This window comes from Mchenga conophoros, linkage group LG18 (genome assembly GCF_057382185.1).
Source record: "Mchenga conophoros isolate Kocher_MC1m ecotype Shallow Benthic linkage group LG18, M_conophoros_male_GT1.1, whole genome shotgun sequence".
NCBI lineage: Eukaryota > Metazoa > Chordata > Actinopteri > Cichliformes > Cichlidae > Mchenga > Mchenga conophoros.
This window is the reverse complement of record NC_140543.1, coordinates 26,519,804-26,533,219: the sequence shown is the minus strand read 5'-3', so window position 1 is coordinate 26,533,219 and position 13,416 is coordinate 26,519,804. Positions and strand designations below refer to the sequence as shown.

The window sequence follows — 13,416 nt, the reverse complement described above, 5'->3', positions numbered from 1 at the left end:
TGGTTACCTTTTTTGGCCATTTATGTAAATGAGATGATTCTCAACGTATTTTACGCATTTGCACAACAATGTTTACAATCAAGCTTTATTTTATAAACTATACACATGAAACTATTTTTGTACACTTAAATGAAAACCTGAGTACTTTTATATGAATTATGAATGATATAGCGTGTCGTGTGAAATAAAACTGCAACAGCAATGTCTGGGTAGAGTGAACTATCAAAGGAACCTGTCTAACACATTTGATAATAACATGAATTGTACAATAACGTCATACTAAAATTAACAGGTTGTTCACACGTCTTTTGTCTTGTTGGTTAGATTCTTCTTTTCTTTCTTGCAAGATTTCTGGCAGCTGCAGTCCTCTAAGACAGACAAAAAAGTAAACAGTTGGAAAATTAATAATTATTATTAATTAAGCTCAAATATGTTATTTCTTAGATTTTGTTACAGTCTAGTACCACTGTACCTTTGCCATGGGTCGCCTTGGTTTCTTAAACTGTGCAGACTCTGTTTAGAGGAAAGTCAGCAGTGTAAGTCTTTTGTTCAATTTTATGTTTTGTTTTGTTTTAGGGTGAGGGTTTAAACAGCAGCAGCACATCCAGGGTAGGCGATCAGTTTTCCCAAGAGGAACACATGCGAAAGTGGGACTGTTGTGGAGGGCTGCATCTATTATGTGAACTTAATCCTGCTCAATATAGATTTTATCTGCCTTTCACAACAGCCCAAAGTTCTACAACAGAGTATTTGCGCCACATTAACAAAAAGAATATTATTCACTTTGAGAATAAAGTTGAAATGTGAAGATACAGGCTGTTGTTTCAAGCTAAACAACTCCCACGGCTGCTATACCCGATGCCCAAAAATGCCTTTGTAGTGGAGTTGGTGAAAAAACATTATCAGCTGTCTTACTGTGGCTTATGACACAGCATACGTCCTCTTTAATGCGAGAATGTGTAACCATTGATATCCTTGCATTTCTAACTTGACAGGCATGTCATTTTGCATAAATCCAGACAACTTTTCTGAGTTTGTGTGGTTTTTCCTTTGATCAGATGAGGCTTTCTGCACCATCTCTTCAACGTCCTCATACCCATCAGCACACTGTGTTTATGTGCTAAAAGAGAAATAATTTTCTTGCTGTTAAAACCAGTTCTGAAGTATGATTTCAGTCATTCATCAACACAAGGCATTTCGCAGTGTAGCAGCTGTGGCAGACTTGAAACAACAGCTTTAATCAGCTTTGTACTCTCAAAATGAATATTTTTTTCTTAATATAGCCCCCAATACTCCTTTGTACAGTTCTCATGTGGCTTCTTGGGAAATATGGATCACCCAGCCCTGATAGACTCACCGTCTTCAGAAGGCAGATCCTCTCCTTCATATATTTTCTTGGGAGGATTCTGTAACCAAGTGTTTAAGAATATTATGATAAACTGCCTGTTGCATTTGTAAACAGGATTGAGACTGTTATAAAGATATCATCCAGTACTTAAACAGTCCCCTTTCTGTAGCCTACCTTCTCAATTTCCTTCTCTGGAAAAGCCCCCTGAGAAACCTGCTTAGTCTCCCCCAAATGATTTCCTTTCTGAAGTTTCTCCACCCGATCCTGTTCTGCTGACACAGCTATTTTCAAGGTGTGAAAGGGCGTCTCCACCTCACCAACCCTGAAGTTCACGGCCACGCCTTCAAACCACAGACTGTCACATTCGCCCTCCTTGAAACCAGGCGGCTGGTAGTCAGCAGGGGTGACTTTGAAAGAAGAGCACAGTATAATATTTTTAGTTTTTAGTAGGAAAATTCTAGTCTAAAAGACACAAGGATATTCATTAAAAGTAAGTATCCTACTCTCATCATAGTAGTAGAGCTTCATGGTCAGGTAGACGTTGCTGGGGAGGACGTCCAGGTTCTGCATAAGCAGAAAGAGCTTCCTGATGAGAAGCACCAAAGCCTTTTTGGTGTCGTCCATGGTCACTTGCATCTTTATACCGTTGTTCCTATGGTTGCACAGAGGTTATATCAGCTTCAGCCAGTCAGCTGGGTAGGGCTCAGTCTGTGTGGCATGCTTAAACTTATTCCTACCTGAGTATGTCCATCTCTGGTCCCTTTGCACTGTATCTGAATTTGAAGTGGTAGGACTCAATTATCCGCTGCAAAGTAAGACAATGATTCATACGTTTTTTTATCATTTCCGATCAGGCCACATGCTGCTGTAATTTGAATATTCAGTAATTTAACAGAACTTACATTGGGTTCATCAGGATCAGCGCAGACCTGGATTGTAACAATCGTAAGTTTTAGACATGTCTATGTAACCGGGAAATTGTCTCTTTCATGTTACATATACACTTACCCCAATGAACACAAGCTGGAGCTGTCCAGAGAATAACATACAAAATAATAAAATTAACAAAAATATTAACGGCACCGCACATTATTACATATTTCAACAGTTGAACAATAGGCTCGACTTACATATTGTTTCTCTAATGCATCGAAACAGCCCATCAACCTGAACAAAACAAATAAGGACACTTGCAAATATTAACCAGGGTAATAAAACTCTCCTTCTATACATTTTCTTAGCATTAAAGCAGGGATTTTATATTTACCATTTCACAATTTTGGCTGCACCAGGAGTGTTGCAGTTTTCACGCAAGATTTTGATGCAAAAATCTGGCAAAACAACAAAAAGAAAACAGCCTTTTATAGTCAGTGAATAAAAGTAGTAAGACAGAGATTTGTTGGCTTCACATTGATGATTTGAATCTCTGGTAACACCACATCCCAAAAATGCTCTTTAGAGGCCACTGGAATACAGTGAACTCATTGTTATGTACGAGTTTGAAATTATTTGAGTTTTGTGGTAGGAACATACGTCAGAGACTATACTAAAGTAAGCTGTGTCATTTAAATTTAGCACACTTTGAGGGATTTAAGAGGCCCAAACAATAATACAAGGGAGGACGGATCCATGCTTTCATATTGTTGAAGCTAAATTCTGAACCTACCACCTGAAATTATCAGACCAGGAAACGTTTTTAATTGAATAGGTGTATTTTACCTTATGAAGCATCCAGTAAGTGTACATTTTTTCACCGAATACTGATTTTATTAAACTCCTAGCTAGTTTCTCTGAATGTTCACCTTCCAGATATCTGGATCTGTAGGCATCCTCTGGAAAAATACCCCTGAGATAGGTGATAGAGGAGACAGCCACGACCATCATCCTTTTCACAAAGAGTAAAGACTCCTGCGCAGATTTAAAGTCGTTCGGGAATAACTCCGTCCACTTTAAATAAAAGAAAAGAAAGGAGAAAACATATTCACAGTCATATCATGGCCACAAGATGTCGCCATTGACTGCCTTAAACATCTTCCAGCACAGATCCGTTAAACAGGAACTTAGAAATACAAACATTGAGTAAATAACACCTAAAATATGGCATTTTTATGTAGTGAATTCAAACCTCGGCAGTTTCCTCCTTATTTTTCTTCATGCACATCTTCCCAGCTGCCATTTTCTCCTTCTTTCCTTTGGCCGGAGGTTAGCTAGGTGGTACTACTAATCAATAAACGAGCTAGCAAGATAAACAAACAATATTAAATTTCGCCAAAGTATTCTTCTTAACAAAGCTCTTATGCGATTTTGGTTGTTGTTTCGGGAAGCTTATTACCACGGTGAGCAGGTAAGAAAGGAGTTATTAAATAATTAGCCGTGACCAGGCAGGTGTGGGGGGGGGGAGCGCTAGCAATTTCCCGCCCAAAACATGGCGCATGGCCTGTATTTATACAGCGCTTTACTAGTCCCTAAGGACCCCAAAGCGCTCTACATATCCAGTCATCCACCCATTCACACACACATTCACACACTGGTGATGGCTAGCTACACTGTAGCCACAGCCACCCTGGGGCGCACTGACAGTATTGGTATTGGTCCAGTTACTGACTGTATTGGTCCAGTTTTTCTTAACTTCGTAGGAAAGCAACAAGGTCAGGGAAACTGACCTTACTTTAAAATATAGGAATAAAAAAATTGTTAAACCATAAAAAAAGTTTTTAATTTTTCAAATTCTTCACAAATAATAGGTTTACATAGGTCTATTTCTTCGAGTCAAATACATTAAGACCAGACCAGGGGCGGCAGAACTGGCCTGTAAAGGTTCCAGTCCAACCCACTGGAATGTTCTGGAAAATGTGAAGGAGGACATAGATGTATTTTTAACTGTATTGTTAAAGGTTTTACAGCTGTTATTACTGATAAAGACCTCTCCTGTGGTCATTCATACTATGCTAAAGTAATAAGTGATACACAAACAATTAAAAAAAAAACCCACAAAATATCCCGTTTGTATGATGTAATTTCACAATGGCTCCTTGCAAGAAAAAAAGACATTTTCTGTGAATTATAAACTACTTTTCTGGGTAAAACTGAGACATACTGTTGAAAATGCAATTATTTTTCTTATATAAAGTGGGGTTAAAAATGTAGTCATAGTGGGTTCACCGTATATAAATGGGCTGTATGTAGCCCACGATGTATGAGTTTGACATCCCCGATGTAGACCAGTAGGCATGGCCATTACAGGCACTTTCTTTTTGCCAGCTTTACATTAACTGGATAAGTATGGTGTAACAATTATAAATAATAATTATATCCTTGTGTCTTTTAGACTAGCAAAAAAAGAATATGTAATAGAGAAGTTCAGTGAATCCAAAACACTTAGCCTAAACATAGCATTGATTTCACTACTTTTTCATCCCTTGACAAATTCAAAGTGTCTGCTGTGAGGTCTGTTGAAAGAAAAAAATAGATTCATTGTTAACTTACACTGGCATTTTCAGTTGTTTGGACAGTTGGTGTTAAAGTTTGTGGATAAACTGTGTTGTAATCAAACAGCTACTATATATTTATAATGTGTGACGTGGGTGTAAGAAAACTGACAATCAAGAAAAAATGCAAACTGTTGTTTGCTTTATTAAAGATCTTCATACATGGACATAATTCAGCATTGGCCTGTTTTTGTTGTTTAACCGTGTGTTATAACTGTTGACTGAGGAAAAAGATGCAATAAATATAAAGGAATCATAGACTCTCTTGTGCTATTGTGTAATTTATAACGTATCTGAGTAAATGTACATCATTCCAAAATATTCTTAATGTGCTTAACAATACCATAAAAAGTCGTGTAAGCGTGATACATAAATACATAATAGGCAGGTGAATTTCTACTTAATTTCAGTGAAATGCTTCAGACAGTTTGGTCCTTTGTATGTAACAAAAATGGGGAATGACATGAGAGAACAAACACACATTTGGTTCTGTCAGACCGTGAAGCATACAGCATACATAATTGCAGTGTTTTAACACAATTACATACTTTGGTCTAAGTGCACTGTTCACGCTACAAACAACAAAACACAAACAGCACATCAACTACAACAGCTGGCTCACTCGTCCACAGGCACAACGGCTTCAGTAAATATTGTTCGAAATGTAATCACAAAATGAAATCTCCTACAGCAGATAGCAGACTCGGGCCATGGGCTTATTACTGCTTGGAGAAGAAATCTTTGCTCTTCTGGACGTCAGGTTTGATGGTGTCATTTCCTGGTTTCCAGCCGGCGGGGCAGACTGAAAAGATAAGACTATAATGAGTCCTGGCTGGTAGATGAAATGCAGGTGTGCAAAAGTGACACACATATTGCACCTTAAAAATAAACCAACTCTGTTCTGCATGCAAAAACAGGCAACTAAAATGACAGTTTGTGAGATCATGATACATTGCGCAGATAAGAGTGCAAACCTTTGAATTTAAATAAGCCTCTGTGGTCTTTGCACTCTCTGCCACACATTATTTCTGAAAAACCATTAGCTAGTTTACATTCAAAAGTTATAATTTGGTAAAAAGCTGATTTTCACTGCAAGTAAATGTGAGCTGTAGAAAGCAGGGCGAGAAAACAGAATTTAAAATCAAGACCCAGAATGCAGACATTACATGGGCACAGCAGAGCACCATACCTTCTCCGTGCTTATCTGTGAACTGAAAGGCTTGAACCAAACGCAAGGTCTCCTCAACAGAGCGTCCAACTGGGAGGTCGTTTATGGTGATCTGTCTCAGGGTGCCCTTGTCGTCAATGATGAATAGACCCCTGTAATAGAGAGAATTATCAGCTCCTAGGTCTCCTTTAAAAATATTAAGACCAGCCCTTTGAGGACTCCACATTATTAGACTCACCTGTAGGCGATACCCTCATCCTCTTTCAGGACCCCGTAATCTTTGGAGATGGTGCGCCGTGTGTCAGACACCAGGGGGATGTTCATGGCACCCAGACCACCCTGCTTACGCGGTGTGTTGACCCTGCACAGTCACCAAAAGATAGTATGAGGACTTAATAAAAATGAATATGGTCACCGTGAATGTGTAAAATACAAAGCTTTTTAAATACCAAGCGAAATGGGAGAAGTGTGAGTCCACTGAGGCGGCAATGACCTCACATCCAATCTTCCTGAATTCATTGGCAGCATCACTGAAAGCGATTATCTCAGTCGGACAAACAAAGGTGAAATCCAGCGGGTAGAAGAAAAACACGACGTACTTTCCTGTACCAAAGCATTAAAAAAAACACCAATGAGACTAGTGAATGCATCACTTTAATTAATTCTCATCTTTTGTAGTGTAAATGAATCTCTGCTGAATATGCTGCAGGATCACAAAACAATGAATCGCAGAGAGGAGGACCATCAAAGCATGTCAAACAGAAGGTGAGACGCAGGTTGTCCTTTACCTCTGTAGTCTGACAGCTTCAGATCGTGGAACTGTCCATCCGGCATCACCGCTTTGGCAGTGAAATCAGGGGCCGGCTTTCCAATTTGTGCATTGCCTGCAGACATCTTGAATCTGATTGGATTACAGAAGAAGAAAGCAGTCGGTGTTACACTGTGCTGTTTCTGTGTGCAAAAGGTCTTCCTTATTTGCAGAACAAGGAAAAGTTTCTGTTATGTGAAACACCCACCAACACTGTTTTTATGTGACTAACACCTCTTCACTAGAATGTATATAGATATATATGTTATTTTTTATGTTGTATGTATGTACCGTCACAAAAAACAAAGTTTACACCGGTTCTCCTCTCCGGCTAAATTACCCAGATGGTGTTTTATCCATCCAAAGGGCGTTTGTGAAAGTAGGAAGGAAAATCAAAATCTAGAAAACAGGATTAAATGAATCCAAGAAGAGAAATTTCAACTACAGGAGAGATTTTTGGAAGTCCAAAGTGAACACTTTGAAGAAATGCACAATTTCTCATGAACAAACAAGACCAACAAATTAAAAATACGCAATACCAGCAGAACATTCAGATTATAAATGAAGGTTGGGGAATAATGTTTGGTCAAGCACGGCAGCAGATTATAAACCTGATGAGAGAAAACAAGAACAACAGCACACAATTAAGAGAAATGTCCTACCAGCTTCAAGAAACAGAAGCTATAGTGGAATCTCATACAGTGGCACTGTAGGAATTAAATAAAACAAGCAGACAAAAAACAAAAGTAAAATTCTCGCCCTTTTTCCAGTTCAGGTTTGGTTTTAAATCCGTATTTGTGTCATTTAACCCACATTAGTTCCTTTACACTTAACCTAGGTTTCTTTAAGTCAATATTAGTCAACTCAGTTCTAAGTTTAGTCCAAATCAAAAACAAAGAATGAGCAGTTCTGAAGGTCGCGCTTCAATGGGAGACGATGGAGGCAACATGGGAGGCTTGGCCACTTGGTTGGTGGCGAGCTTGGAAGGAGCAGGACCTCACAACGGAGCGCACACTGCGGGCACGGACCAAACAGGACCCACCGGCTCAAGCTCAGGTGCTGGCATCCGCTGCCCCGGACCTTTGGGCTCTGGACAGGGTTCAGGACTAGACCATGTGGTGACCTCTGGCTCGGGTTCAGAACCAGGACCAGATGGTGCTGAGACTTCTGGAGCAGCACCAGATTGCTCAGGGTGGGGTGGGTGGGGAACTGGTGACTGAGGCTGATGCTGAAGCCTGACCACTCTCTCCCTGGGGACAGGAACTGGTGAAGGGACAGGCTGGACCCTAATTGCCCCCACTCTGGGAATTGGTCCAGGGACAGGGCAGATAGACAAAGAGGCTGGAGAGTTAGTGGCCGTGATGACAGCCTAAACCCATCAACTGTTATCGTTGGGGAACTGAGCAAAGGAAAGGCAGTAACGCTTGCAGCTTGGATGCTACGAGGCCCTCCTAGAGCCAGGGTACACCAAGCTTCCTCCCTCGTCAACTCACCCAGATAGGATGCCTGTTGCCGATTCTTTACTAAATTTGCTGGGTCCATTCTGTGGTCACGTCATACTGTCAAGAGGTGCTGGAATCCTCAGACAAACGTAAACTCAAAATGCAGCTTTATTAGATAGCAAGGTGGCAGCCTTAGCCTTCTCCTTTACAAGGAGGGGTAGCAGTTCTAGAGATGGACCGATCCGATATTACGTATCGGTCCGATACTGACCTAAATTACTGGATCGGATATCGGAGAAAAATAAAAAATGTAATCCGATCCATTAAATATCACGAAAGCACCTCACAAAACTTGCAACACGCCGTAACTCACCTCAGAACGTTAGCACGTCGGAGCAGTATGCATCACGTGATAGAGCGGCTGTGGCATGCGGGACCTGTCGGTGGTCTGGATAGCATTTGGAGCTTCGCTAGCAACCCGGCATTTCATCTCCGACAAAGTTATCCCGAGAGAAGTAAAGCAAGTGTGTAAGTCCATCTCTGAATGTTTGTAAAGCATTCCTGCGTTAAGCTTAACAAGCGACTGCCTCTTCTTGCTGCTACTTCAATCATGAAACTGCTTAATGATCAGCTGATCAGCTTTTCTGTCGCGAGTCCATCTCTTTTGTTTGTCTTTGGCCCACTTCACGCCAGAAAGAGGAAACCAGCGGCTGAACAACAGCAGCACGTTTAAGCTTGATCAGCTGTTGTTAGAATGTATTTAATATTACTTTCTACTCCAGGATCTTTTTCTACGTAGCTGACGCTGGTAACTGTGCAGGGGCGGATCTAGCAAAGTTTAGCCAGGGGGGCCGATAGGGCATTAACAGGGAAAAGGGGGCACAAAGACATACTTTTCTTTCTTATTCTCATTTAAAATGTCTAGCTTTTAATAAATAATTATCTGACACCCAAAGTTTTAATTTGATGCAAAATGAATAGAAGTCCATTACTGTATATAGTAACTATTAAGTCTAATATATATACCCTAGTAAGCTATAGTACTTTTTCCTTTGGGAAGGTACCATCTGTGCAGTCTGCAATTTTGTTGAAGAAAGATGTTGAATCTATTTAATATTTCTTGAAAAATAATTGATTTCTGTGCATTTTTTTTCACACTGCATCAAATTAAGGTTGATTACGTCGATTAAGCATCATGAGGTGGAGCGTGAGGGGTGGTTCCCTATTTTTTATTTATTTATTTTTGTTGTTGCTGGGAGTTGGAACCCTATTAGTTAGGTTGCTTAATATGCTAAGTACTCTTTAAAATACCAGAATAGGGAGGATGGTGTAGGTTTAAGTTTATTAGATTGATCAGTATTGCTGAACTACGAAATATTTTTTTTTGCATACAGGTATAACAGAATAGCTTTAGTGTAGTTGTTGTTTTAAACTTGAGTATGAACTTATACAAAATGCAGCAAGATATTTAAAAAACAGTTTTGTTGATTAAAAAACACTATATCGGATTCATATCGGTATCGGCAGTAATCCAAATTTATGATATCGGTATCGGTATCGGACATAAAAAAGTGGTATCGTGCCATCTCTAAGCAGTTCTACTCTGAAACCTTCCCAAATGACTTAACTCCTCACCCTATCGCTAAGGCAGAGTCCATCTGCCTTTTGGAGAAAACTAATTTTGGCTGCTTGTATCGACAATCTCATTCTAATAGTGTTAACAAAAAGATGAGGCCTAGATTAAAAGATCTATGCACCATCTAGTGGTAGAAGGCAGCATAATAATTAGGACAATAATTTACTGCCATTGGATATCGATTAAAATTTTAACAGTTAGATTATAAGACTAGTAAGTCTGGTAGCGACTAGTCACAACAACGACAATTAGTTGCCTAGGCAACAAGTGGCGCACATCCCAAGTATAAAGCTTGCCACAATCAAAGTAGTTACAAATGAATCTTTTAGTCAACCAACCAGCTCAGTTTAAATACACTTATCACTGACAAGGTCCTTTAAACAATGAATGCATTTCTTGATGCATGCTCAATAATCCAAATAAGTAAACCTGAGTGATATGATGTGTGGAGCTTATAACATAGAAATCAGTCAATGAAGTGAAAACAAACCACCTTTTTTTTCCTAACCCTAACTGGCATTAGATGAAGTAGTCCTAAATCTACAACACTAAAAACGCTTTAGTTTCAGCTTCTCCGACAGGAGGATTTGTTGTTTTTCTTTATCCAATGTGATTATAAATAGAGACTGACTAGGCCAGTGTTAATAACCAATATATAACCAGTATGCATAGGTTGTTCAGTATGGGCCAGTAGGAAAGCTTAGAAACCTAACAGATGCTGGAGATAAGTTATGTTAGCACGTTTTCTTTTCTGCAGAGCAAATCTAGCTGTGGTTTCCACTGTCTGTGGCATTTCTACAGTCAGCAGCTGTCTTCTTCTTTTTCTTCTTCCTCTTCTTTTGGCTGCTCCCTTTTAAGTCCTCCTTTTAAGTATATCTACTGTGTATATAGACACAATATTAGCTAATATATTAATACATTCAAAAAAATATATGTAAACACAAAATGCAAACTAAGTAATTTGATTGCACGTAAATCTTCCATGTAATGTGTTACTTAAGTACAATGTAAAACATTACATTTGGGGAAATTTGGTTAAATAAAATGCACTTGATTGGTATGCATTCATTCAGTTTATACCAGGCACATTTCCCTAAAGATTGATTATTGGTATGAATAAACCTTTGATTTAAAATATTTTCATTGCTTTTTACTCAAAATGATTGCTTCATGTTTATGGAGAGCAAAAAAAAGTGCACTTGCACTTTTTATTTATTTATTTAATTTAACCCCCCTCTTTATTAAAGCTCGAATCTATACACACACACACACACACACACACACACACACACAGATAGATAGATAGATAGATAGATAGATAGATAGATAGATAGATAGATAGATAGATAGATAGATAGATAGATAGATAGATAGAAATCACTGTGAACACAGTGGGATAGAACAATAACATACAAAATTTCAACATTGCAAACCGTGAAGTGTATAATTTAAGGCGCATGGCAGCTCACCACCTCAGCTCAAACACCTATTATTGGGCGCACAGTACATTAGGTGGCAAAAACATAAAACCGCAAAGCACTTCCACTTCGACTCTAATGTGTTTCCTTATATAAATAGTCACACCTGTTTTCTAACCCTTCTTTTGCCATATAACTTCCATCTTCAGGGATTAACCCACCTGGGTTAGCTGTGTGAGTTTGGTTTGCAGCTGTAGCAAAACTCTCAAATATTTCCTTGACTCTAAAATAAGCCACACACGGGCTCTTTCTTTCGTTCACTGAAACGGAAACAAATTATCAACGAGCCATCCTTTTCTCCGAGTTTCTGAAAGCGATTTTTTTTCACATGTGGGAAAAACCCACTTGTTGAAATATCGCTTCAGCTTCGGCTACACAACTGCAAACTTCACAACCAATAAGAAAAAATGTCATTTTAAGGTTAAGACTCTAAAGAACACAATTACATGTTCGTTAGTGTCACATACCTCACTTTTTTTCTTCACACCACACAGTCACGGCCCACGGAGTGCAGGAGGTAAGAGACTCGGGCTCGGGGGGGGAATTTATAAAACGACTCACATCTCGCGATAACTGCGCTCAGAACGTGAACTGAAGCCACTTCAGTCAGTCCCACAGAATGTGAAGCTTGCGCTTATGTAGCATGACTTTGCATTTTTCCCTCCTTTCCTCATGACTTTTCTGGGAATCCACGCTCTTGTGAAACCCAGAGGAGTAAGAAATAAAGGCTGGACTCCAGGAAATAACCTCAAGATTTTGCGTTTGGCGTTAAAGTTGTTTAATAATCTCAGAGGAGCTAACCCTCTGTGTTTGAACTATCCCCATTCACTGTAATACACTGAATTATTGATGTAAAACTAAAAATATATAAATGAACAGGTGTCTAATGGCTGGCACTTCCTTAATCCAGGGGTCATATGAGGTTCCATCATAAGACTCAACCTCTTTCACAATGTGCTGCCAATCCATTGTTATGCACAAGCAGTAAATAATAGTATCATATTACTCTTTCAGCTTCACCTCACTTCTGCTGCCTTTTTTCTCATTACCAGTAATATGCAAAGTAACTTACTAGCTCAAGAAACTAGTGATACTCAACCGATTGAGCATATTTTTTTTTCCAATTGTCTGTGGACTCATTTCAATGAGGGCTAAGTTCCTCTTTTTCTTTTAAGTAGAAATAACACTTCCCCTAGAAAACAATAGTAAATATACCTGTTTTATACCAAGTACAATAAATCTGTTCACGATTTAGGTTTCAACTACACATGATGTGTTTTAGAAGCACTTCCTTGAAGTCTGGACTTGCCTTTAAATTATTATTGCAACATCTTATTGCTTCTATCCAGTGAGCTGCCAGAAGGTATTTTTCTTTCTAATTTCCTCATCACTCCCACTAGATTTACTGAATGACTCCGCTGTCTGTATTTTCTGTAATCTTGTGAAGAGGAAGTTGCTACATTTTACTTACATTTCTAAGCAAGTCCATTTAGGTAAAAAAAAAAAAAAAGAAAGAAAAGAAAAGAAAAGAAATGCCCGGTGCTATATGATATGGATAAATAATAAGTAATAAACTATAAATGAACTATTGTGGGTCACCTGTTTGTCTCTCAGGGAGATTAAATAGAAGCTAGAGGCTAATTTTTATTTGAACATGGTGAAGAGGTGCAGCATGGGCAGCATATTAAAATGATTGTTAAGCCAAACCACTTTCTTTCAAACTGCATTTGTCAGAGCCTTTGCAGAGGACGAGTTTTCTGCGTGCCTTTTAACTTAAAGTTTCAGACTCTATGGGACTGTTACTAACACCTAGGAGAGTTACCTGGGGTACCAAGGTGTAATCTAATTACACCAAAGTATTATTGACGTGTGACAGCAAACCTTATGTGTAACAGTTGCTATAATTCAGGAAGAGAAAAAAAACAACAAAAGGGAAGAGAAACCGGTTTCAGGAATCCAGACAGTGGTTAATTTTGAGTTGGGGGGTTTTCAGCTATAGTAGACCTTTTTCAGAGCAGTCATTCTTTTATATGAAAATGCAAAGACAG

General features: G+C 39.0%; 2 protein-coding genes across 3 annotated transcripts; both read right to left on the bottom strand.

Annotated features, from left to right (window-relative positions):
• Window positions 1–67: 67 nt before the first annotated feature.
• zte38 (zebrafish testis-expressed 38) lies at window positions 68–3,807 on the bottom strand. Of its 2 annotated transcripts, XM_085253679.1 has the most exons (13): window positions 3,681–3,807; window positions 3,474–3,584; window positions 3,151–3,295; window positions 2,616–2,679; window positions 2,479–2,515; window positions 2,357–2,377; window positions 2,251–2,277; window positions 2,086–2,153; window positions 1,852–2,000; window positions 1,523–1,755; window positions 1,358–1,406; window positions 473–513; window positions 68–368 (listed from the first exon to the last, which is right to left on the bottom strand). In XM_085253679.1, exons 2-13 carry the CDS (start codon window positions 3,522–3,524, stop codon window positions 321–323), a joined length of 933 nt encoding a protein of 310 aa, XP_085109805.1. In that variant the 5' UTR covers window positions 3,525–3,584; window positions 3,681–3,807; the 3' UTR covers window positions 68–320. The 2 variants fall into 2 exon arrangements, with proteins under 2 accessions (XP_085109805.1, XP_085109804.1); XM_085253678.1 differs by having other exon boundaries at window positions 3,474–3,790.
• A 1,154-nt stretch (window positions 3,808–4,961) lies between these two features.
• Window positions 4,962–11,968, bottom strand: prdx1 (peroxiredoxin 1). Its single transcript, XM_085253680.1, has 6 exons — window positions 11,836–11,968; window positions 6,793–6,905; window positions 6,454–6,607; window positions 6,243–6,365; window positions 6,026–6,156; window positions 4,962–5,638 (listed from the first exon to the last, which is right to left on the bottom strand). The coding sequence occupies exons 2-6, from the start codon at window positions 6,896–6,898 to the stop codon at window positions 5,556–5,558; spliced, it is 597 nt and encodes a 198-aa protein (XP_085109806.1). The 5' UTR covers window positions 6,899–6,905; window positions 11,836–11,968; the 3' UTR covers window positions 4,962–5,555.
• Window positions 11,969–13,416: the final 1,448 nt, after the last annotated feature.

Bases quoted from the DNA above. Each gene is read 5' to 3' on its own strand.
- zte38 (XM_085253679.1), bottom strand. From the start codon at position 3,524: ATGGCAGCTGGGAAGATGTGCATGAAGAAAAATAAGGAGGAAACTGCC. The intron at 2,001-2,085 runs GTAGGAATAAGT...GTGCAACCATAG, and splicing joins CCAGAGATGGACATACTCAG to GAACAACGGTATAAAGATGC. The intron at 1,756-1,851 runs GTAGGATACTTA...CTTCTTTCAAAG, and splicing joins GCTCTACTACTATGATGAGA to TCACCCCTGCTGACTACCAG.
- prdx1 (XM_085253680.1), bottom strand. From the start codon at position 6,898: ATGTCTGCAGGCAATGCACAAATTGGAAAGCCGGCCCCTGATTTCACT. The intron at 6,608-6,792 runs GTAAAGGACAAC...GCTTTGGTACAG, and splicing joins GAAGCTGTCAGACTACAGAG to GAAAGTACGTCGTGTTTTTC. The intron at 5,639-6,025 runs GTATGGTGCTCT...TTATCTTTTCAG, and splicing joins CACAGATAAGCACGGAGAAG to TCTGCCCCGCCGGCTGGAAA.